Below are 26,366 nucleotides of genomic sequence, written 5' to 3' on the forward strand. Positions count from 1 at the left end.
TAGTGTGTATGACAACATCATTCCGTGTTCCTTTACTCTATGTTTATCACTTATTCTTCTCATTTGGTTAATTCTTTGGTTATTGTTCCAATGTTTTATATCTTTATATATATATATATATATATATATATATATATATATATATATATATATATATATATATATATATATATATATATATATATATATAAAGGTGTGTGTGTGTGTTTGAGTGTGTGTGTGTGAGTGTGTGTTTGAGTCTGTGTGTTTGAGTCTGTGTGTGTGTGTGTGTGTGTGTGTAATATCAGGTAACACCTAAGGACACTACAGTATATCAAAAGTAATAACAGCAATACAAACTTCTACAAATTTTAGCTGAATATTTTTTTTTTCTCACTATAAAGACAGTCAAATGTGTTTACTTGTAACTAGTGTGTAGACCAAAACATCAAGAGGTGAGTTACACTGGGTGGGTGACGAAGGTGTTCCTCTCTCACCAACAGACGTGTGTGTGCGTGGCCCCCCTCAGCACGTCATCTCAATCCCTTCGTCACTCGCATTGTTCCCAGACTCATGAGATCCGGTTGAACTCTTCCGGGTTTCGCTCTTGTGTATTTCGGATAAGTTCTGGTGAATGTCAGAGGTGTCGTCAATACTCTCGCAGGATATCGTGTTGGTTACTGAGCAGCCCTGTTTACCGTCGCCTGGTGATGACTTGAGATTTTCAGGTGAAGGTTTGACTGGAGTTTCTTGTGGGGTCTTAGGGTCTTTGAGTGAGTTCCTTTCGATTTCTGATGAGTGTTGACAGCTACCAGACGCCTCAGTACCTACGGGAGGTGAGTACTTATTACTAGTTTCCGATGTGTTCACTTGAATACTGAACGTAGTCTTGTAGGGCCCCGAGTCTCTCTTTCTGCTGAGGGACGCCATCTTCCCAGCGCCGGGAGAGTGAGTGTTGGTGCCTGCTGTCTCCTTCTCTGCGACCTCGACTGAGTTTCTTGAGTCTTGTGAGAGTCTCTTGCTGCTTACTAACGACGACTTTTTCCTAATGTCTGGCGATTCCCTACCAGCTTCGGTCGTCTTCTCCACCTCGACTGAGTTTCTTGAGTCTTGTGAGAGTCTCTTGCTGCTTACTAACGACGACTTTTTCCTAATGTCTGGCGATTCCCTACCAGCTTCGGTCGTCTTCTCCACCTCGACTGAGCTTCTTGAGTCCTGTGAGAGTCTCTTGCTGCTTACTAACGACGACTTTTTCCTAATGTCTGGCGATTCACTACCAGCTTCGGTCGTCTTCTCCATCTCAAACGAGTTTCTGGACACACTCGAATTTCTCTTCTTTGTTACCGAGGATTTTTTGCAGACGTCTACAGGTTTAAAAGGTTTCTCTGGAAGGTCGAAGGAGTTGTTCTGGCCGTGTATGTCCGTCTTACTCGACACTGAGGAGCTTCTGTGACCTTCTGATAATCTTTTGCTTCGTTCAGTCGACCTTTTACGAGGCTCCATTGAGTGTCTCCTCCTCTGCTCCGCCGCTGTGGTCTTACGCTCAGAGACTCGACCCTCCAACTTGGGGTCCAGGACTTCCGAGGACTTCCTTGAACTCCGAATCGAGGCGAGACACCCATTCGTCAACACAGCCTTCTGCAGGTCGTCTCCACCGACTTGTGATTCGTGAGGCTTTGGAAGACTCTGTGCCGAGTCTTCCTTGGATTTTGAGAGTCTTTGGTCTATCAAGGATCTACGTTTTTCTGTAATTTTTTCTTTGGATTTTGAGATATTTTGGTGTTGTGTGGACCTGACGGACTCCTGAATGGTGCTCCTGCTGGTGGTGGAGGGAGGCGCCGAGACCCTCTTGTTGGAGAACTGCTGGAAATCGTGATGGACCGCCGCGGGGAGTGACACCGGCCTGACAACTGTTGGCTCTCCTCTCCTGTCCTGACTGATGGAGGAGTAAGAGGAGCTAGAGGGAGGAGGTGGAGGGGGTTGGTACTGTAGGGAGGAGGAGGAGGAAGAGAAAAAGACCTCGGCCTCAGCACTTCCCTCGTCCTGAGACATGAGGGAGGTATTCTGTACCTCCTTCTTCAATGACCAGCCACTGGAGGTCCTGGACCACCTACCCTGAGACCTGCTGAACGACCCACATGATGATTTCCTCTCTGACCTCCCGGGAGACTTACTACTTGACCTCTGTGACCTCTCAGAAGATTTTCTACTTGACCTCTGTGACTTCTCGGAAGACTTTCTACTTGATCTCTGTAACCTCTCGGGAGATTTATTACTTAACCTCTTCTCTGACCTCTCAGGAGATTTACTAGGCGACCTCTCTAGAGACTTGCTGGCTGACCTCCTCTCTGACCTCTCTGGAGACTTGCTAGCTGACCTCTCTGTAGACCTGCCGGGGGACTTGGAGAGTGACCTACGACCGGTGAGTGTGAGGTCATCGCTTTGGGTGACGTCAGAACACTCAGTATCTGACCCCGAGTCTCCGTGGCGGTGTTGGTCTGCTTTTAGCTCCTTCAGACGCTCCTGTAAGGGGGTGAGTAGTAGTAGTAGTAGTAGTAGTAGTAGTAGTAGTAATAGTAGTAGTAGTAATAGTAATAATAATAATAATAATAATAATAATAATAATAATATAGACTTGGTGACTCAAATATATATCCCGGTGACTCAAATATATATCCTGGTGACTTAAGTTTATATCCTGGTGACTTAGGTACCTTGAGCTGCTGTGTGCTGCTCTTGGTGAGACTGGAGGAGGAGCGAGGAGACTCAATGGTGACTGTCGTGCCTCGTACCTTGACCTGGTGAGGAAAACAAGACAATCATCATCATAGAAAACTGCCATCTGAGGGACGACTTTTGAGGGGTAACTGTCCTAGTGTTTGTGGGGCCACCCGGGGACTGTCAGTGCTTTCTCTCTCTCTCTCTCACACACACACACACATTCCCCCCCCCCTCTCTCTCTCTCTCTCTCTCTCTCTCTCTCTCTCTCACATACCTTAGGGGAGCCAGCAATCCTCGCCTTCACGTTTGAGGGCGACACAGCAATCTTGGGTAGCGTCGTCCTGTCCGTTGGGGAGACGAGGAGGGAGGATACAGACGAGGACGTGGAGGGTGTAGAGGCTGCTCGTCCCTCCTGCTTGTGGCGGTCGTCCCTGTGTCGCTTCTCTACCCCGCCCTTACACGACTTGGTGCGGCGCTTGATGGGGGTGCTGGTGTTGGAGCCGGCGAAGTTGCAACCTGTGTGAGTGGGTAGGACGATTAGATGTTTGGATGGGTGTGTGTGTGTGTGGGTGTGTGTGTGTGTGTGTGTGTGTGTGTTTCCAGACCACCTGAAGATTAGACACCCTAACCAAACCTAACCTTGCCTTACATAACCATATACATAACCTAACCTAACTTACCCTAATTGCCTAACCTAACCGAACCTAACCTAACTTAACTTTATCTTACTCAACCCTACCGGAATGTGACCTACCCTACTACCCTAATCTACCCAAATCTAACCTAACCTAACCCCTCAGGTAGCAGTAGGTTATAGTTATTTTTCAGGTGAACTAACAGGGGGGTTAATCTTCAGGTGAACTAATCTAGGGTGTCTAATCTTCAGGATATCCCATGTTATTTAAGGTCAAATTGAAAGGTCAAGATCATCATGGAATTAGATCTAAAATGACGTCATCTTAGATCACTCAAGAGGACAAGTGGCTTTTGGAATTTCAGGTCAATTAAGAAGGGTCATCAGGGGTCATTAGGTGTCATTAAGGGTAATTATATGTTAAGTACCTCTGTCTCTCTCACTCTTTCTCTCTCTCATTATGAATTCCTGCCCTCTTCCTCTCTCCCTCACTCACCCATCTACTCTCTCCCCAGTTCTCCTCTCCCCATCACTCACCCCAAAAATTCCCTCATCCACCCAACCACTTTTGCTCCCATCCTCTTCCTCACACTCCCCACCCTCCCCTCCCCCACCCCTCCCTCACCCCTCCCTCACCCCCTCCCTCACCCCTCACCGTGTCCTGTAGGGTCTGACATCTTCATAGACTCCTCCAGCTCCGCCTGCCACTCCTGCTCTCGTCTCTCCCTCTCTCTCCTCGCCTGTTCCAGTTCCCTGTTAAACACCAGCATCTCCTTGTAGACCACGGCTTCCGCTTCCTGCAGGGGGAGATAGTGAGAGATGGTTAGGAGATAGTGAGAGATGGTTAGGAGATAGTGAGAGATGGTTAGGAGATAGTGAGAGATGGTTAGGAGATAGTGAGAGATGGTTAGGAGATAGTGAGAGATGGTTAGGAGATAGTGAGAGATGGTTAGTAGATAGTGAGAGATGGTTGGGAGATAGTGAGATGGTTAGGAGATAGTGAGAGATGGTTAGGAGATAGTGAGAGATGGTTAGGAGATAGTGAGAGATGGTTAGGAGATAGTGAGAGATGGTTAGGAGATAGTGAGGAACGGCTGGGTGATAAGAGAGTCAGAGATCATACATAAATACATACAACACTACTCTTTCACAAGTACTCCTTTATTACTACCCCTGCACCCTACCCCTGCACCACTACCCTGCCCCTACCCTGCACCCTACCCCTGCACCCCTACCCCCTCCTGCCTACCACCTGTACCCCTACCCCTGCACCCCTACCCCTGCACCCCTACCCCTGCACCCTACCCCCTGCACCCCTACCACCTCCACCACTACCTCTACCACTACCCCTCTACCACTACCCCTCCACCACTACCCTACACCACTACCCTCCACCACTACCCCTCCCACCACCCTCCACCATTACCCCTCCACCACTACCCCTCCACCACTACCCCCTCTACCACTACCCTCCACCACTACCCTCCACCACTACCCTCTACCACCCCTACCCCTCCACCACCACACTCCCCCACCCCACCACCACTACCCCACCACTACCCCTCCACCACTACCCTCCACCACCCCTCCCACCACTACCCCTCCCACCACTACCCCTCCACCACTACCCCTCCACCACTACCCTGCACCACTACCCCTCCCACCACTACCCTCCACCACTACCCCTCCACCACTCCACCCCTCCACCTACCCTCCACCACTACCCTCCACCACTACCCCTCCACCATTACCCCTCCACCACTACCCCTCCACCACTACCCTCTACCACTACCCCTGCACCACTACCCTCCACCACTACCCTCCACCACTACCCTCCACCACTACCCCTCCACCACTACCCCTCCACCACTACCCGTTCACCACTACCCTCCCACCACTACCCTCCACCTCCACCACTACCCCTCCACTACCCTCCACCACTACCCCTGCACCACACCCTCCACCACTACCCCTCCCACCACTACCCGTCCACCACTACCCCTGCACCACTACCCCTCCACCACTATTTTAAATAAAGAAAAACTTTGTAAATTGCGTTCCTGTGTGTGAGTGAGAAGATGCTCTCCATCTTAACTCTGTGGCCTAAGTGACAATCCTTCCTCCCTCCCCTTCCTTTCCCTCCCTCCTTCCATCCCTTTCTTCCTCCCTCTCTACCTCCTTCTCTCCCTCCTTCCATCCATTCCTCCCTCTCCTTTTCCCTTTTCTCTCCCTCCTTTCTTCCATCTCTCCCTTCCTCTCTTTCACACACACACACACACACACACACACACACACACACACACGGCCGCCACAAGACCTTTAATGAGTTATGTAAAGATGATATCTCTCTGTGTCTGTCACTGTGTTGTGTCCATCTGTCTCTCTTCTTCTTCTTCTTCTTCCATCACCACACCTCCCTCCATCACACTCCCTCCATCACCACACACCCTCCACCACCACACTCCCTCCATCACCACACTCCCACCATCACCACACCTCTCTCCATCACCACACTCCCTCCATCACCACACCCTCCCTCCATCACCCACACTCCCTCCATCACCACCTCCCTCCATCACCACACTCCTCTCCATCACCACACTCCCTCCACCACCACACTCCCTCCATCACCACCTCCCTCCACCAGCATTGACTAGTTGTTGAGCCGCGTCACTATTGTAAGGAAGGACTCAAGAGTGTTGTTCAGGAGTGAAGGGCACTTGTGGAGGGTAGTGGAGGGAGGGTTCTTGGAGGGGTAGCGGAGGGAGGGTTCTTGTGGAGGGGTAGAGAGGAGGGTTCTTTTGGAGGGGAGAGGAGTCTTGTGGAGGGGTCTTGTGGAGGGGTAGTGGAGGAGGAACAGAGGGGGAGGTTAGGGGAAAGGAAGGGAGGGATGGAGGGCAGAAGGTGTCCAGGTGAAGGGAGGGAGTCATGAAGGAGGAGGGGCGGTAAGGAAGGAAGGGGGAGAGGGAGAAAAAGGAAAGAGGAGAAGGAGGGAAGGAGGATAAGGTGGGGAGAACGCAGAAAGGAAGGAGGGAATAAGGAAGTAAGAGGGGGAGGGAGAGAAGGAGGAAGGAAGGAAGAGAAGGAGGAAAGGAAGGAGAGAATGAGGAAGTGAGGAAAGAGGAAGGAGAGACGCACCTCAGCACATCAACACTTAACCACGTCTTGATGTACAGATAATTCAACTTGAGGTGAGAGGGAGGGGTGAGAGGGAAGGGGTGAGGAGAGGGTGAGAGAGGGTGAGAGGAGGGTGAGAGAAAGAGGTAGTGACAGGGAGAGAATGAGAGGGGTGAAAGGGAAGTGAGAGGCACATTCAAAAACACACCCCACTCTATTACCATTTCAATTACCATTACCATCAGTAGTCATCAACTCAGTAATTAGGGTCTACGGGGCCAGAAAGTTATAATTATGGTGGTTAGCATTGGTTAATTACCCTTCAAAACACTGTCATTGTTTTGCCATTATTTTCTGTCTGTCTGTCTAGTTATTTGTCTGTCTGTCTGTCTGTCTGTCTGTCTGTCTGTCTGTCTCTTGTGTATGTGTCTATTTAATTGTCTAATATCATGGATCCAAATTTATTATTAATCAAAGTCCCAACGGGCCCCATAACTCTCCAAGTGTGTGTGTGTGTGTGTGTGTGTGTGTGTGTGTGTGTGTGTGTGTGTGTGTGTGTGTGTGTGCCTGAGTGTGGTGAGCGACGGAGGTGTTTTGTTATAGGAACACACACACACACACACACACACACACACACATAATGGTTGCCCCTTGTGTACGAAGATGGCCGACCCCGGGGCCGCCTCGGCGTGAATTTGTTTTAGGTGTAGAAGCTGTCGCCAACACAACAACCACACCCTGAGTTAACGAGCTGCCATGACCCAGTGTCGAGGAATAGTCCGAGAAGACCGGACAACTCGCCACCTCCCACTGGCTAACCCACACTAACACTCAGTAACTCAACACTAACACTCAATAACTCAACACAAACACTAAGGACCTCACACAAACACTCAGGACCTCATACAAACACTCAATAACTCAACACAAACACTCAGGACCTCACACAAACACTCAGGACTCCACACAAACACTCAATAACTCAACACAAACACTCAGGACCTCACACAAACACTCAATAACTCAACACAAACACTCAGGACCTCACACAAACACTCAATAACTCAACACAAACACTCAGGACCTCACACAAACACTCAATAACTCAACACAAACACTCAGACCTCACACAAACACTCAGTAACTCAACACAAACACTCAGTAACTCAACACAAACATAATAACTCAACACTAACACTCAATAACTCAACACAAACACTAAGGACCTCACACAAACACTCAGGACCTCATACAAACACTCAATAACTCAACACAAACACTCAGGACCTCACACAAACACTCAGTACCTCACACAAACACTCAGTAACTCAACACAAACACTCAATACCTCACACAAACACTCAGGACCTCACAAACACTCAATAACTCAACACAAACACTCAGGACCTCACACAAACACTCAGTACCTCACACAAACACTCAGTAACTCAACACAAACACTCAATAACTCACCGTAGTGCCTGATATAGAGGTGTGAGTATCCCTGATGCTCTTTTGTTTGGAGAGTCTCTTTTTCTTCTTGTGTAGGGGCCGGGATTCTATTATCATCTCCTCCAGTTCAAAGGTCGGGTCGCAGTTCAGGTGATCCTTCTGTGCGTGAGAGACATTGAGAGATATTGAGAGATATTGAGAGATATTGAGAGATAGGCGTGGGTAGGTGGGTGGGTGGGTGAGTGATAGTGACTGAATGAGAGATAGCAAGTGCGTGATTAAGTAAGAGTGAGTGCTTGATTAAATGAAAGATAGTGAGATAATGAGATAGTGAGATAATGAGTAAGCACCACTAACCCACAGACAGCCGCACCTGACCTACATAATGTTAATGGCATATACTGGACATAGTAAAATGTTAGCGCCATTAAGGAAAGATAGTGGACAAAGTTATACCATTGGTTACCATTAGTGGTCGACCCAACACACACAAGATGGCTAAGGAACACTAAGGAACACTACGGAACATTAAGGAACACTAAGGAACACTACGGAACACTAAGGAACACTACGGAACAGTAAAGACACCAATAATAATAATAATAATAATAATAATAATAATAATAATAATAATAATAATAATAATAATAATAATCCAAGATTGAAAATAAAAATATGTAAGTTCTTAATGAGTCTAAAATCTAAATGGGCCCCTAAAAAAGGCCACATACCTCCTACCAGGGCCACACACCTCCTCCAAGGTCCACACACCTCCTTCCAGGACCCTACACCTCCTTCCAGGGCCCCACACCTCCTTCCATGGCCACAAACCTCCTCCCAGGGCCACACACCTCCTCCCAGGGCCACACACCTCCTCCCAGGGCCACACACTTCCTCCCAGGGCTACAAACCTCCCCTCTTGGCCACACACTTTCCCCCCAAAGCCACACACACCTCCCCATGGCCACACATCTCCCCATGGCCACACATCTCCCCATGGCCACACACCTCCCCATGGCCACACATCTCCCCATGGCCACACATCTCCCCATGGCCACACATCTCCCCATTACAACACACCCCTCCCTGGCCACACACCCCTCCCTGGCCACAAACTACCACCCCTAGGGCCACATAACTCCCCCATGGCCACTTAGGTCCATGGATGAAGGGCCCTGAAAAGTTTATATCAAATGGCCCTTGGAGGTGAAATTAATGGCCCGGGTTCAGTGATGGACGACCCTCGGTCTTCCTTCGACTCTTATAGCTGTGAGTGAGAGACAGTGGGGGAGAGATAATGAGAGACAATGAGAGAGATAATGAGGAGAGATAGCGAGGGAGATAATGAGAGATAATGAGAGACAATGAGAGAGATAGATAATGAGGAGATATAGCGAGGGAGATAATGAGAGACAATGAGAGAGAGATAATGAGGAGCGATAGCGAGGGAGATAATGAGAGACAATGAAGAGAGAGAAAGTTATAATGAGATAGAGAGATAATGGGGAGAGAAAAAGACGAGAGACAGACAGTGATAATGGGAGAGATAGAAAGATATAATGAGGAGAGACGAGAGAAAGGAGATAATGAGAGATAAAGAGACAGGAGAAGTGAGGATGTATCTCTGAAATGGTTGATCTCATCCCTTCCTTCATCTTTTCCTTAATTCCTTCCTTTCTTCCTACTAATTCTCCCTCCTTCCTTCCTTCTTTCCCTCCTCCCTCTCAATCTACCCACCTCCTCTCCCCTCTTTGCTTCTCCTGTTCCATCCCTTTCATCCCAATTCCTTTCCTTTCTCCCCCCTCTCACCTGTGTGCATGGGGTATGGGAGGCTTAAACTTTTATATATGCATAACGTCTCTCTCCCTCCCTCTCTCCCCCTCTCCTCCTCTCTCCTCCCCACTCCCTCCTCACCTACCGGGGGTGAAGGCAGGCTTACTTGGTCAGAACCTCCTCTTCTCCATGCTGACGGCGGCGGCGTAGGGATATACCTGTCAGGTCCTCTGTTTGGTGATGCAAGCCATTTGGGCGTCACCGTCAGTAGCTGTTGTGAGAGAGAGAGAGAGAGAGAGAGATGAATGTACTGACGAGAGAGAGAGAGAGAGAGAGAGAGAGAGAGAGAGAGAGAGAGAGAGAAGGACTTCAGTTAAATTTCTCAAGCGTGTAATGCGTTTATCCGGATTGACCTCGAGCGGTTGTTGGCCGGCGATTATCCGGATTTTACACACCGAAGAGGAAGAGAAGGGAGAAGGAAGGAAGAGAAGGGAGAAGGAAGAGGTGGTCAGAAGGAAGTGGGATAAAGAAAAAACAGAAGGAAAAAGAAAGTGACAGACAGACAGACAGACACAGTAATTCATAATAATTATATACACACAAATAAGCATTAAAAACATGTGTTCAAAATACCTTATGAACAACAGATAAATAAAAGAAAAAAATGATAAACGGTAGATAAAAAAACGGTAAAAAAAAACAGAAAAACACAAAAATGGGAAATAAAAAAACAGGAAAAAGGAGAAAATCATATAAACGGGAAATAAAACAGGAATAAAGAGAATAAAATTACATAAAACAGGGAATAACGAAAAAAACGGGAAATAAAAACGAAAAAAAAACGGTTAACAGAAAACGATAATAAAGTGAAAAAACAGGAAATGGTGGACAGAAAAACGGAGAAGAGAGGAAAAAGAAAGAAAATTGATTAGCCAATTACACGTTAATCAACCTGATAGCTTTAATGAGACCTTGGGGAGTCAGGTGTGTGGTGTGTGTGTCAGGTGTGTGTGTGTGGTGTGGTCACGTCTGTGGTGTGTGTCAGGTGTGTGTGGTGTGTGTCAGGTGTGTAGTGTGTGGCCAGCTGAGAGTGAGAGAGAGAGAGAGAGAGAGGAGAGAGAGAGAGAGAGAGGCAGAGAGAGAGAGAGAGAGAGAGAGAGAGAGAGAGAGAGAGAGGACGTTATCACTTGATGTGGTATTAAGTGTATTTCCTTGAGTGCCTGACACTGCCTCATCCTGCCTCACACTACCCTCACCCCTGCCCCACCCTGCCCTGCCCTCACACTGCCCCACCCTGCCTCACACTGCCCATCCTGCCTCACACTACCCTCACCCCTGCCCTCACCCTGCTCCCCACCCTGCTCCCTCACACTACTCCCCTCACCCTGCCTCACCCTGCCTCATCCTGCCCCCTCACACTGCCTCACACCCTGCCTCACACTGCCTCATCCTGCCTCACACTACCTCACCCTGCCTCACCCTGCCCTTCACCCTGCCTCACTCTGCCCTTTCACCCTGCCTCACACTGCCTCACCCTTGCCTCACACTGCCTCACACTGCCTCACCCCTGCCCCCACCCTTGCATCATCCTGCCCCACCCTGCCTCCATCCTACCTCACCCTGCCTCACCCCTGCCCTCACCTGCCTCACACTGCCCTCACACTGCCTCACCCTGCCCCCACCCTGCCTCACACTACCTCACCCTGCCTCACACTACCTCACCCTGCCTCACCCTGCCCCATCCTGCCTCAGCACTGCCTCACCCTGCCCTCACACTGCCTCACCCCTGCTCCCCACACTGCCTCATCCTGCCTCACACTACCTCACCCTGCCTCACCCTGCCTCACCCTGCCTCACACTGCCTCACCCTGCCTCACTGTGTGCCCCCACTAACCCTAGAGAGGCAGTTTCACTTATTTTACAGTTTTTATTACCTAACATTCACCCTAGAACACCCTAGAGTCACCCTAAATCCTAATATTTACCCTAAAACACAAAGAGATTTACCCTGAAACACCCTAGACTCACCCTCAAAACACCCTCTACCCACCCTCAAAACACCCTCTACCCACCCTCAAAACACTCTCACCCTCACAACACCCTGTACTCACCCTCAAAACACCCTGTACTCACCTCAAAACACCCTCTACCCACCCTCAAAACACCCTCTACCCACCCTCAAAACACCCTCTACCCACCCTCAAAACACCCTGTACTCACCTTGGAGATGATGTGAGCGAGGCCAGGATGACAGGAGGTGGGGAAGGAGGGCACCTGTAGGAACATCATCCGTATCTCATGAAGGGAGGTGTTGGAGTGTATGTCATAGGGCCTCTTTCCTCGTCTCACCTCATACGCCGTCACCTGACCACCAATCTACCTCATAGCTATAGCCGTCACATGTGTCCGCCACACATTCGAACACTTCGGGGCTGTACAGGAGAGATACAGTGAGATACAGTGAGATAGGAGAGAGAGAGAAAGAGAAGCTGAGAGAAATACAGATGTTGTTTACAAATCTCAGCCAAATGATGTTATCTCCCCTCCAACGACGTCATCGCCTCATCCCACCAATCAGAGGCCGATTCATGACAGCATCTCGCCTCCTGTGACGTCATCGATGGACTAGTGACGACACCTCATAGGATTGGTTGATGAGGTACGAATCAGTGACGTCAGAGGATGATTGGAGGGTGATTGGAGGGTGATTGGAACAGGAGAAAGGCGGGGGTGAGAGATAGTGAGATAGTGAGATAGTGAGAGATAATTAAAGTGGACCTTGTACCAATATATATAATAATTATAGGGATTAATGTGACTTTTTCTTCTTTTCTTCTTCTTCTTCTTCTTCTTCTTCTTCTTCTTCTTCATTTATTATTGTTGTTGTTGTTGTTGTTGTTGTTGTTGGTGTTGTTGTTGTTTTTTTTGTTGTTGTTGTTGCTGTTTGTTGTTTGTTGTTGTTGTTGTTGTTGTGTTGTCCAAAGGTTAATACAAGAGGAAAGCGAAAGATGTAAATAAAGTCGAACTAAACCGACAAAGGAAAAGGAGGAGGAGGAGGAGGAGGAAGGAGGAGGAGGAGGAGGAGGAGGAGGAGGAGGAGGAGGAGGAGGAGACACCGACCGGAAGATCAAGAGAAGAGGAGGTGACCAGAGGATATATTTTCTCCAGTGAAAGTGTTGTGCAGACGTGGCAGATATTGGGGAGAAAGTAATGGTGAAAGTTGGAGTAAAGGGAAAAGCAAATGGGGCGGTAATTTTGACAGAGAAAATGTCCCGATTTTTTCGCCCTGAATAGAAAGTAAGTATCGTTTCGTGTTGAGGGCTAATGAGGGCTCAAGAAGGGCTGGTAAACACTGTGGTTGGCTAGAAAGGGCTATGGGGGGGCCAGTAAGGGTTACAGAGGGCCAGTAAAGGCTACAGAGGGCCAGTAAGGGCTACAGAGGGTCAGTAAAGGCTACAGAGGGCCAGTGACGGGTACAAAGGGCCAGTAAGAGCTACAGAGGGTCAGTAAAGGCTACAAAGCTCCAATAAGGGTTACAAAGGGCCAATAAGGGCTACAGAGGGCCAATAAGGGCTACAGAGGGCCAGTAAAGGCTACAAAGGGCCAATAAAGGCTACAGAGGGCCAATAAGGGCTACAGAGGGCCAGTCAACTCACCCATATAAGGCTTAGTGCCAGACATAGAGGTGGCCACCTGTCCAGGCCGGAGAACCGTGGCGATGTTGAAGTCTGTGAGATGAACGTGACCTTGTGGAGAGGGGCTGTTACATACATACATACATACATACATACAACATACATACATACATACATACAGACATACATACATACATACATACATACATACATACATACATACATACATACATACATATTGTTAGATTAAATTAGGTCAGGTAGACGATTCCTTGAATTCTATTGTCAGATTGTGTACCACCTCTCTCTCCTCCCTCTCCCTCTCCTCTCCTCTCTTTACCCTTCTCTCTACTCTCCCTCTCCTCCCTCCTTTTCTCTCCTTACCCTCCCCTCTCCTCCCTCCCCCCACCACCTGTTCCACTCTATTTCATTGTGAATGGAGAAATCAACGTCTGTCCGCCCCCTCTCCTCCTCCATTCTCCCTTCTCTCGCCCTATCACGCCTCTAACTCTCTCTATTTCTTCTCTCCCTCTCTCTCTTCCCCTTCCCTTTACTCCTCTGCCCTCCTTCCTCCCCATTTATCCCCCCTCCCTCTATTTCCCCTCCTCAACCCCCCCTCCCCTGTCCGCTGGGATGGGTGGGGAAGCTAGTGGGGTTGCTAATGGGTGCCGTGGGGTGCCAGGGAGTCAGTTAAGGTGTCAGGAGTGCCAGTTAAGGGTGCCAGTTAAGGGTGCCAGGGGTGCCAGTTAAGGTGCCAGGGGTGTCAGTTAAGGTGTCAGGGAGTGCCAGTTAAGGGTGCCAGGGTGCAGTTAAGGGTGCCAAGGAGTGCCAGTTAAGGGTGCCAGGGGTGCAGTTAAGGGTGCCAGGAGTGCCAGTTAAGGGCAGAGAGTGCCAAGTGGTGCCAAATGGTGCCAGGAGCAAGCATAAACAGGTCAGGCTGCCAACGCCTGCAGCTGACATTAACGACCTATAATAATAATAATAATAATAATAATAATAATAATAATAATAATAATAATAATAATAATAATAAAAATAATAATAATAATAATAATAATAACCATTTCCTCCTAAAAAAAATACACACACTAACAAACACAAAATGACCTACAATCAAACATAAACAACTCTCAACCAACAACAAACAAACAAACAACAGAAAAACAAATAAAATCGACAAAGTGAAGCGTTCAGAATACTGGCAAGAGAGCCTCAGGGTGCTTGATCTGGAGAGACCAAACACCACAAGCCTCACTCTACCAAACTTTAAAAATAACGGGATTGGTAGAAGGGTTGAGGGATTGGTAGAAGGGATTAGGGATTGGTAGAAGGGATTAGGGATTGATAGGGATTAGGGATTGGTAGAAGGGATTAGGAATTGGTAGAGGGATTAGGGATTGATGGAAGGTTAGGGATTGGTAGAAGGTTAGGGATTGGTAGAGGGATTAGGGATTGGTAGAAGGGATTAGGGATTGATAGAAGGGATTAGGGAGTTGATAGAAGGTTAGGGATTGGTAGAAGGGATTAGGGTTGATTAGAAGGTTAGGGATTGCTGAAGGTTAGGGATTGATAGGGGAGTAAAAGGGTGAGAGAGGATAGGAAAGTGGTGGATGTGGGAGAGGTATGCAAATAGAGGAAATAGGAAGGGATAGACTGATGAGTGTATTTGGATGGGGATAGGTGTATGGAGGTGTAGGGGAGGGGATGAGGTGTAGAGGAGGGTAGGGAGGGAGGAGGAGGAGGAGGAGGAGGAGGGAGGGAGGAGGAGGGGGAGAGAGGTGTTGGCTAATGACATATATACAATATCTACTCTCCCTCACCTCCCTCCCCTTCCTAACCCTTCTACCCTCAGGAGAGACTCACCCCCTAGGAGAGACTCAGGCAGGGACAAGGAGACCAGAGATTGGCAGTTGTAGCTTTGTGTGAACTTGCGGCACCTTGGCACTGGCACCTTGTACTGTGGCACCCTGGTACTGTGTCACTATAGTACCGTGGTACCCTGGCTCTGTGGCACCCTATTACTGTGTCACCCTTGTACTGTGGCACCCTTGTACTGTGGTACCCTTGCTGTGGCACCCTGGTACTGTGTCACTATAGTACCGTGGTACCCTGGCCTGTGGCACCCTATTACTGTGTGCCCTTGGCTGTGGCACCCTGGTACTGCGTCACTATAGTACCGTGGCACCCTGGCTCTGTGGCACCCTATTACTGTGTCACCTTTTACTGTGGCAGCCTAGTACTGTGGCACCTTGTGCTGTGACACCCTGGTACTGTGTCATAGTACCGTGGTACCCTGGCTCTGTGTACCCCTATTACTGTCACCCTTGTACTGTGGCACCCTGGTACTGTGTCGCTATAGTACCGTGGTACCCTGGCTCTGTGTCATATTACTGTGTCACCCCTTGTACTGTGGCACCCTGGTACTGTGGCACCATGTGGCACCACCTTTAAAACTCACTCAAAACCCTTTAAAACCACTTGTAGGCCTCTGACCTCTCTGCTGCATACCTCCTCCTTCCCTTCTCTCCTTTCTCCCTCCGACCCTTCTATACCTCACCCCCCTACCCTTCTCTTCCTCTTAGCCCTCTCCTTTACACTTCACCTCCCCTACCTTTCCCTTTCCTCCGTCTATCCCTCTCCCTCCTCCCCCCTCCCCTTCCATCTCCCCTCCTTCCACTTCCCTTTCCCTCCCCACCACTCTCCACCTCCCCGGCTTTGCACTAAGTAAATATAACACCACAGTGATTGAATCATTAGCATATATATTGTAATAGAGGAGTAATGACAGCCCAAAACTCACCTACTGGTGGTCAACACACGGAGAGGAGGGTGTAAACAATGTAAACAGGAGAAAAAATTTGATGTAAACAATTTAAACGAGAGAAAGTTGGTGTAGACAATGTAAACAGAAGAGAAAGTTGGTGTAAAAAATGTAAACAGATGAGAAATTTGGTGTAAACAATGTAAACAGAAGAGAAATTTTAGGAGAGAAAGTTGGTGTAGACAAGGTGACAGGAGACGAGAGACTGACGATGGTCTAACGATGGTTGGCGAGGAGCTGATATTGATTCTCATTATATTGTGAGAGAAACGGCTGAAGGAACCTTTGTTAAATAACCATAATAGAGAGACAAAATATTTCCATCTCTCTACCAACACAACATTTCCGCCCATGTTTCTTCTTAACACACAACACAACACAACACAACACAACACAACACAACACAACACACACAACTCTTAACACTCATTCTGCAAGTGACTGAAAAACTACTAAATCTCTCTCTCTCTCTCTCTCTCTCTCTCTCTCTCTCTCTCTCTCTCTCGTAATTAGTCTTGGCCAAAATGCATAAAAGAGGGAGAGGAGAGGAAATTAATCCTCGGAAAATGGGAGAGAAAGTAGAAGCCCCTGAGAGTGAGAGATTATGTTGTGAGAGGGAGAGTGGGAGGGAGAGTGGGAGGGAGAGGGTGAGAGAGAGAGAGAGAGAGAGACGGGGTGGGGATGGAAGTAGAGGGAAGAATAAAGCAAAGAGGTAGAGGAACGAGAGGGAATAGGAGAGGTAAAAAGAGGGAGAGAAAATAAGAGAAGCCCTTGAGAATAAATGAGAGAGGGAGAGAAAGATGTGAGAGACTTATGTTGACTCTCTCCTCCTCTTCCCTCAGGTAGGCAGAGTGAGCCTTACCTGCCAGGTGTTATATTTACTTATGATAAATATACAATTAACTTCATCCAGGTGTGTTGACCTTATACACATACATACATACATACATACATACATACATACATACATACATACATACACAATATCCAACACTCGCGTCTGGTCAGTCTTTACTTTCTGCCAATGAAAGTATATCGACCTGAAACTTTCTAAGAGTGAAAGTATATCAACCTGAAATATTCTATAAAAGGAAATACATACATACATCAAACTAAAACTTTCACCCCCCCAAAAAAAGAAAGTATATCAAGCTAAAACTTTCTCCAAACGGAACGGCATGTCAAATTAAAACTTTCAACAGACAACTTTCAAAACTTAATTAGTCTTATTTTTTGGGGGATCGTTCGCAGGTAAAATAAAAAAGTAATTATTATTTTTTGTTCATAATATATAACTTTATTCTATTTCCTGTAATTTTTCTCTTGGTGTTTGTGTTAATAATATAATTTAACCGGAATGTTATGTTTCATCCGTTTGTTTTCGTTAATTTTTTTCTTGTTTTTACGATTTTTAACGAAGTGGGTCAAGGTTACGATGTTGTTAGGTTAGGTTTGGGTTAGGTTGGGTTAGGTTAAGTTAGGTTAGATTAGGTTTTGTTAGGTTAGGGTAAGTTAGTAAGGTTACGTTACACAGACAGACAGACAGACAGACAGACAGACAGACAGACAGACCGACAGACAGACAGACAGACGAACAGACAGACAGATAGACAGACTCACCTTCCTCGTCCAGGAGCAGGTTGTCGGGCTTGATGTCTCTGTCAGGTAGTGAATAAGTCAGTGAAAGTTACATGATGATGATGATGATGATGATGATGATGATGATGATGATGATGATGATGATGATGATAATAATTATGACATACTGGAGATGACAAACACAACAACAACAACAACAACAGGGCACACACACACACACACACACACACACACACACACACACACACACACACACACAGGTAAGTAAAGCCGTGTGTGTGTGAGCCAAACACTAATTAACCTACAACAATATACCTGTAGGGAGATCTATCTATCTATCTATCGATCTATCTATCTATCTATCTACTGTATCTATCTATCTATCTATCTATCTATCTATCTATCTATCTATGTATCTATCTATCTATCTATCTATCTATCTATCTGTCTATCTATCTATAGGCTCACACATTCAACTGATTGATGGGTATAATAAATTAGAACTCATTAAGATATCTAATTACCTCAAATGGAAAGTATTTAGAGAGCGAGTACTTAATTACCATCATTAGCAGGGTGATTAACTGGACTAATTACCTGTTTTTTTTAACTGTATAAGTCCGGATAATTGGTTAACAAGTTGGATAATAATTGTATTGAAGTTGAGAGAGAAATTGAATTGGCTTAACCTGACCTAATGTTAAAATAACCTAACCTAACCTAACCTAACCTAACCTAACCTAACCTAACCTAACCTAACCTAACCTAACCTAACCATAATTATTTTTTCTTTCATTGACAAACTTTTCACAAATTCCTCAAAAACATATAAAAAAAAATTACATAGAAACTTTTTATCACAATTATTCAGAAATATTTAACAATTTAATGAACAAAGATTAATAATATCGAAGCTTCCAATCCAATCACACCTGTCAGAGATACAATCAGCTTACCTGAGTCAGAGGTTAATGAGTTACCTTAATTACTCACGTTGGTTGGTAGGTAGGTGATGTTGATGTGTGTGTGTGTGTGTGTGTGTTTGTGTGTGTGTACAATCTCTCTCTCTCTCTCTCTCTCTCTCTCTCTCTCTCTCTGTCTCTCTCTCTCTCTCTGTCTCTCTCTCACCTGTGTATAATGTTCCTAGCGTGGAGGTAAGACACGGCTGAAGCTACCTCCAGTATGTACAGTCTCACGACCTGATCAGTGAACTGTACACCCTGTTGGACGTGATACCTCAGGTCACCCCCCAAAAGGAGGTCAACCACCATGAACATGTCTTCCGAGTCTGAAAGTGAAGGAGAAAGTTAGGGTAGTGAAAGTGTGTGTGTGGGGGGGGAGAGATGTCAGGTGATGGTAATTATGACACCTGGAAATGGGAAAATGACATTAGGATATGTTTGTTTTCTTGCATTTTCTCTCACTATCACGATCATGTTCTCCGAGTCTGAAAGTGAAGGAGAAAGTTTGGGTAGTGAAAGTGTGTGGGGGGGGGGCAAGTAATATTAATTAAAACACCTGATAATGAGAAAAGAACTCTCCTTGTTTCAGAATGCCTTACACTACTAGCCTCTAATACAAACTTTCGCTAAAAACTTTCTATACCAAGGGAAAGTATCTCTCGCCAAACTTTTTTTTGTTTTAACTTTTCCAAAATCACAATATTTAAACCTCAAACTCGACCTTATGTGACTTCTTCTTCTTCTTCTTCTTCTTCTTCTTCTTCTCCTTCTTCTTCTTCTCATCTCAATGTGTACCTCCCACTCAGCCTCCCTCCCTCCCTCTCATCCACCCTCCCTCTCTCCCTCCCATCCTCCATCCTTTCACCCATCAACCACATCTCTCTCTCATCATCCCTCTCCTCCTTTCCTCTTTCCATCCTATCCTCTTTCTCTTTCTCCTTAACCCCCTATCCTCTCTCCCTCCCTCTCACTTCCCTCTCTCCCTCCCTCTCACTTCCCTCCCTCCCTCGGGATCGTACAGCCGCTCAACACATCACAACTCCGGTTCAGTAGTACCCCAGCACACGAAAACATGGAGAACTCATACAATTTTTTTTCTTTTAACATTTAGGAGAAAACGCCTTTAAAGTCCTGAGTATAAGTGCAGTTATACATTATAAATAAGAATATGTGCGCTGAAACACCTTAGTTGTGGCGCAGTAATACATAATAACAAACTACAAAATACGTTATATAATCAATAACAATAGAATAACAGTAATAACACAATAATAACACTTACAACAACACAATGATATAAAATGGTAATATAACATAGGAGTAACAATGTTTATATAGTATTAATAACAATAATAAGACAATATATAGTGTATATATATATTACCACGTGTAAGTTGAGGATCTGAACAAGTGAATGTGGATTTTTTCTAACTACCTAACAAACTCACTCACTCACCAGCTAACTACCCCACCCCTCACCTTGGAAACTGAACCACAAGTTAACGAGGAAGGGATGGTTAAGAGAAGCCAATATCTCTATCTCCCTGAAAACATTGCTGAGGGCGTCCCGAGCTTCACACTGCGTCTTGTTCATGTACTTCATAGCGAACATCTGCTTGCTGTCCCTCTTCTGCACGATACATACCTGTAGGAGAGCCAGAATGTGAGTGTGGGAGAGGTAGGGGGAACTGGTGACTGAGAGGGGAGAGAGAGAGAGAGAGAAAGTGAGAGACAGAGAATGAAGTGAGAGGCAAAGGGAGGAGTAGGTGAGAGACAAGGAGATAAGGTGAGAGATATAGTAAGGGAGAATAAGTGGGAGAAGAAAGAGTATGTGGCCTCAGATAAAACAACAACAACAACTACAACAACTACAACAACTACAACTACAACAACAACAACACGTCAACATACCTTCCCAAAACTGCCTTTCCCGATCGCTCGAAGCACTTGGAAATGGTCGAAACCAACTGGAAAATAAAATACACCTGGTTACACCTCTCATTAAGGTAAATAACATACCTTAACATTCCTTTATTTGTCTTATATTGAGGTAAATAAGACGTCTTTACCGTACTTAATAATGTACTGGTTTTTTTACCTACCTGTGTCACCTTAATTACCTACCTGTGTTACCTTAATTACCTACCTGTGTTACCTTAATTACCTATCTGTGTTACCTTAATTACCTACCTGTGTTACCTTAATTACCTACCTGTGTCACCTTAATTACCTACCTGTGTTACCTTAATTACCTACCTGTTTTACCTTAATTACCTACCTGTGTTACCTGTTAATGAAGTGAGTTTGAGACGATGTAAAATTTTGTTCTTTTTCATCTTGCCAATTTTTTTTTGTTTCATTTGTTTTCGTTTTTTCTCTATTTATGTGGTTTACTTGTTGCTGTGTTTGTTTATTTATCAATGAATTTGTTATTTTTTGCTTAATTTGTTTATTTATTTGTTGTTTTCGAAGTTATATAGAGAATGGTTTTCATTTTTGCTCTCTCTCTCTCTCTCTCTCTCTCTCCCCCCTACCTAACTCACATCTTCCCCCCCCCCTCTCTCGCCCCCATCATCATACCCTCTCTCCCTATCCTCCTCCCTTCTCTCCCTCCTCCCACCCCTCCAACACAAACAAAATCTCAGGTAGGCAACTAAGTGCCCTCCATCCCTCCCTCCCTCCCTCCCTCCCTCCCTTCTTCCAACAGACAAGTCTCAGATAGGCGCCCAGGTACCCTCCTCCCTCCCTCCCTCCAACAGGTAAGACTCAGGTGGGGTCCAGGTAACATTGTTAAAGGTTAATCATAAACTGTAGTGGTAGAAGATGAAGCCTTCTCCCAGGGGCTGTGTTGTGTTGCCTTGTGTTGCGTTGCCTTGTGTTGCGTTGTGTTGTGTTAACCTAGGACTGTGTTGTGTTGTGTTGCCTTGTGTTGCGTTGCGTTGTGTTGCGTTGTGTTGCGTTGTGTTGTGTTAACCTAGGACTGTGTTGTGTTGTGTTGTGTTGTGCTCCGTTGTGTTGATATAAAGGTTGAGTTGTGTTGTGCAAAAGCGTGTGGCTCTTTCATGACTGTGTGTGTGTGTGTGTGTGTATTAATTTTCCGCTAGCAGAAGACAATTATTACACACACACACACACACACACACACTCGGTAGTAGGTAGTAGGCAGCTACCAAACAGGGAGGTACTACCGCCTGGGAAGATATTGGAAGCATAATGTGTTGTCTAATGGTGGACCCAGCTGCCATATGACCAAGTCCCAGGTTGGTGATCTGACTTTCTGCCTCATTTACACACAACTGCAGGTCTTAATTGTTTCTCTTACCATTGACAACACAACATACATATATGGTTTCTCACTTTTTATTTTTTTTTGTATTTATAGTTCTTTATTATTATTATTATTATTATTATTACAGTTACTGTATTATTATCATCATTATTTTATTATTTTATTTTTGTTTGTTTTATCATACATTTTATTTATTATGAATTATTATGACTATTATTTATTATTATTATAATTATTATTAACATTATTATTATTATTATTATTATTATTATTATTATTATTACATTTTCGCCCCCCAGGCCCCAATGTGGGTCAGTGACTTGTGCCCGGGTGGGCTAATCCCCGTAAAAAAACACACCAAAAAAAAAAAAACACACACACACACACACACACTAGGTCAACCCACTCAGCGTTAAGTGGCACCAGTAATAAAAAACTACTTAAATAAGTGGGTTAAGCCTGGTGTTAAGTTACTACACACGACACAAAACTGTACAGTAGTGTGTTGAGTCACGTGATGTGCGTTTACGACACCGCAACATACATACATACATACATACACACATACATACATACATACATACATACATACATACATGTACATATACATACATCATCTCTCGCAGCAAAGGTTTAATATCCAAAGGTGACATTTTTTCCCATTTCTCGTGACTCCTAATTTATACAGGTACAAAGGTGCATTTCCCACCGTTGGCATTATTACATTGTAGACCCGAGGCGTGATGTGTGATCCAATTTACAATGTCTTACCAATGTGGTGATAGGTATTGTGAGTATGATCATTGAAGTTCTGAGTATGATGATTGAAGCTCTGAGTATGATGATTGAAGCTTTGAGTATGACGATTGAAGCTTTGAGTATAATGATTGAACCCAAGTCATTAGAGCATCGATATCATAGCGTTATCCTCAACCATTAAATAAGCAAACTAACCAACTGTTTCAACCATTAAATAACCAAACTACAACTGCTAGCCATTAAATAACCAAACTAACCAACTGTTCTAACCATTAAATAACCAAACTAACCAACTGTTCAACCATTAAATAACCAAACTAACCAACTGTTCAACCATTAAATAACCAAACTAACCAACTGTTCAACCATTAAATAACCAAATTAACCAACTGTTCAACCATTAAATAACCAAATTAACCAACTGTTCAACCATTAAATAACCAAATTAACCAACTGTTCAACCATTTCATTAACCAAATTAACCAACTGTTCAACCATTAAATAACCAAATTAACCAACTGTTCAACCATTTCATTAACCAAAATAATTATCCACACAGCTGTTTTTGTTAACTATTTACAAAAACAATATCTATTCAATGTCTGTATTTGTTTACATTCACAAAAAACCAAAAAACAAAACTATCCTTGAATATTTTATCTTGAACAAAAAAAAAATACACACAACGTTTATATTTTTTGTTCATTTAGCAAACATAAAAATTATTTAGTTTTATCTTGTACAAAAACTAACAAAAAAATTCATTATTTATGTTGTGTATTTGCCCCCGCTTTACCTGTAGTCGGGGTATAAATCACCTGAGCTTAAGGTAATTTGGCTCCAGCGACAAAAAGTATATATATTTTTTACGTGTGTTGGTGTGATTACTGCTGTGGAGTTTTATTGTGTGTGTGTGTGTGTGTGTGTGTGTGTGTGTCTGTTTTTTTCTCTTTATCTATCTATCTATTTATCTATCTGTCTTTCTGTCTGTCTGTCTGTCTGTCTGTCTGTTTGTTTGTTTGTTTCTCTTAAAATATTATTAATGTAGATGTTCTTATGTTAGTATAGGCGAAAACACACACACACACACGCAATAAACATCGTTATTATGAGGCCGTGAACTTTCCCCACCTTGGCAAAAATATATAGACTTTTTTTTCAAATTTATAATAGTTTTGCTTTTTTTAAACACATGGTCTGGAAAAGTTTGGGTATATATATATAATCACCCAAATATATATACTTTGGTAAAAATGTATATATACTTTGGCAAAATCTACATATATACTTTGGGAAAAATTTACAGGTATATACTCTAGCAATAATGTATTTACTTTGGCCAAAAAACGAATATAGCTCTGCAAATAAAAAAGAATATATCTACCTAGGCAAAAATATATATTCCTTTGAAAAAATACATGTGTGTTTTGTTGAGTTTGAGGGAAAATATTCGGTGTTTTAATACTTACTGTAAACCCGTATGGAAAAAAAAACACGTTCGGTTTTTGCTTTGTATTTTTTGATAAAATCTTATCCACCAATTCTTTGATTGCATAGTCAAAATATTTATACTTTTTAATAAATTTTGTGAGATTACAACTACAATAGATTGCATATTACTTGAAAAATATATATACTATTTTATTAGACTTTTAGTAAATTCAAAATACCTTCTTCACATTTCTCTCAAAAACAGGTACATACAGTACTTTTAGCCAAATTATTTATACTTTCTTTATACTTTGTTAACTAAGAGAGGCGAAGAGTGTGACGGGTTATAATGAGTGTTGTGATGGTGAGAGTAGGGAGAGGTGAGAGTGGGGAGAGGTGAGAGGGTGAAAGTAGGGAGAGGTGAGAGTGGGGAGAGGTGAGAGGGTGAGAGTAGGGAGAGGTGAGAGTGGGGAGAGGTGAGAGGGTGAGCGTGGGGAGAGGTGAGAGAGTGAGAGTGGGGAGAGGTGAGAGAGTAGAGAGATTAAGGGAGAGAAATTAGAGGAAGTAAGAAAACAACGATGGAAAAGAGAGAGAGAGAGAGAGAGAGAGAGAGAGAGAGAGAGAGAGAGAGAGAGAGAGAGAGAGAGAGAGAGAGAGAGAGAGAGAGAGGCGGAATTCAGAAGTAGTAGTAGTAGTAGTAGTTCACAGATGCCATTGCTCTAAGGTACAGTAGGCCAGTAGAAGGTTTGCCCTCCCAATGCGTGTGTGGCTCTTCCTATGACGGCGATCATGCCATGGTGTGCAAGAAAGGGTGCTTCGTGTGCATGAGACATGACGAAGTAAGGGATCTAACAGCAAATATACTGAAGGAAATCTGCCGTGATGTCAGGGTAGAACCGACCCTCCTTCCATTGAACGGTGAGAATTTCCAACATAGGACTTCAAACACATCCAACGAAGCCCGTGTTGACGTCAGTGCTCGAGGATTCTGGACGCGGGGACAGCGAGTCTTCTTCGACATCAGGATTTTTTATACCATGGCCGCATGTCACCGTAACTTAGCTCTCGATGCTGCACATAGGAGGAACGAGAACGACAAGATAAGGGCATACGGGGAGAGAATTCAGAACGTTGATCAAGGCAGCTTCACTCCTCTAGTGTTCACAACCTCTGGTGGGATGGGACCAAGAGCAAGATGCTTCTACACCAGACTCGCGGAGGTGATCTCCGAACAGAAGCAGCAGCTCAGAAGTTATATTATACAGCCTGTTTGAGATGTCGACTGTCCTTCTCTCTCCTTAGGTCGGCTTTGCTCTGCCTCAGGGGAACGAGAGCATCGGCCCCAAAGCCGACAATAGTTGCATAGATCTGCGGCTCAACTAACTCAACACAGCTAGGATAGCTACTCATGTATTAGGATATTTAATTTTAAGGTAATAAAATGGAGGCGAAGGTGTGGCTATTGGGGGAGGCTGGACGCCACGTTAAAAAAATAGTAGTAGTAGTAGTAGTAGTATTAGTAGTAGTGGTAGTAGTAGTATAGCGATAATTTACTAAAACGTCATAATTCACGTTCGAGGTAATTGTTGATTGGCTCCCAAGTTCATTATGTAATCATTATCATCAGAGCCGACAAATTATTGGTTAGAATATTTATGGCGTCATCAGGGAACCGGATGATTGGCTGAAAGTTCAATTACGTAATCATTGATCTTATGTGAAACTGCTATTTGGCTGAATATTTCTCCGTGTAATTAGTGACGTCAGATGATATCAGTGTACGGCTCAAATGTAGCGTCAGAGAAACCGCTGATTGGCTGAAGAATTTATGACGTGATCAAGGACGTCAGAGGAGGCCTGTGATTGGCTAACGAGGTTTATGACATCATACTCCCTCGTTACCTGATATACTCCCTCGTTACCTGATATACTCCCTCGTTACCTGTTATACTCCCTCGTTACCTGATATACTCCCTCGTTACCTGTTATACTCCCTCGTTACCTGTTATACTCCCTCGTTACCTGATATACTCCCTCGTTACCTGATATACTCCCTCGTTACCTGATATACTCCCTCGTTAATTAAGGTGGCCTAAGTTTGAACAGGTGGTTGTATAAGATAATTAACTCGGGCTTACCTGCCACCCAACCCACCTTTGTTAGGGAGAGCGGCTGGGAGAGTGAGGGAGAGCGG

At 44.9% G+C, this 26,366-nt stretch overlaps 1 protein-coding gene across 1 annotated transcript in view; it reads right to left on the minus strand.

Annotated features, from left to right (window-relative positions):
- Positions 1–256: 256 nt before the first annotated feature.
- The window catches only part of LOC121866031 (serine-rich adhesin for platelets-like), a gene marked incomplete at its 5' end in the record, with an annotated part of 41,234 nt that continues 15,124 nt past the window's right edge, over positions 257–26,366 (minus strand). The window contains 14 exon segments of the mRNA XM_042365615.1: positions 257–2,502; positions 2,694–2,777; positions 2,975–3,216; positions 3,990–4,131; positions 7,925–8,065; positions 9,823–9,841; positions 9,895–9,947; positions 11,897–12,041; positions 12,043–12,108; positions 13,329–13,422; positions 17,753–17,790; positions 18,860–19,019; positions 20,173–20,338; positions 20,605–20,678. Of these exon segments, the coding sequence (XP_042221549.1) occupies positions 505–2,502; positions 2,694–2,777; positions 2,975–3,216; positions 3,990–4,131; positions 7,925–8,065; positions 9,823–9,841; positions 9,895–9,947; positions 11,897–12,041; positions 12,043–12,108; positions 13,329–13,422; positions 17,753–17,790; positions 18,860–19,019; positions 20,173–20,338; positions 20,605–20,678 (3,422 nt within the window).

This window comes from Homarus americanus, unplaced genomic scaffold, assembly GCF_018991925.1.
Source record: "Homarus americanus isolate GMGI-L3 unplaced genomic scaffold, GMGI_Hamer_2.0 scaffold44845, whole genome shotgun sequence".
Taxonomy (NCBI): Eukaryota; Metazoa; Arthropoda; class Malacostraca; order Decapoda; family Nephropidae; genus Homarus; species Homarus americanus.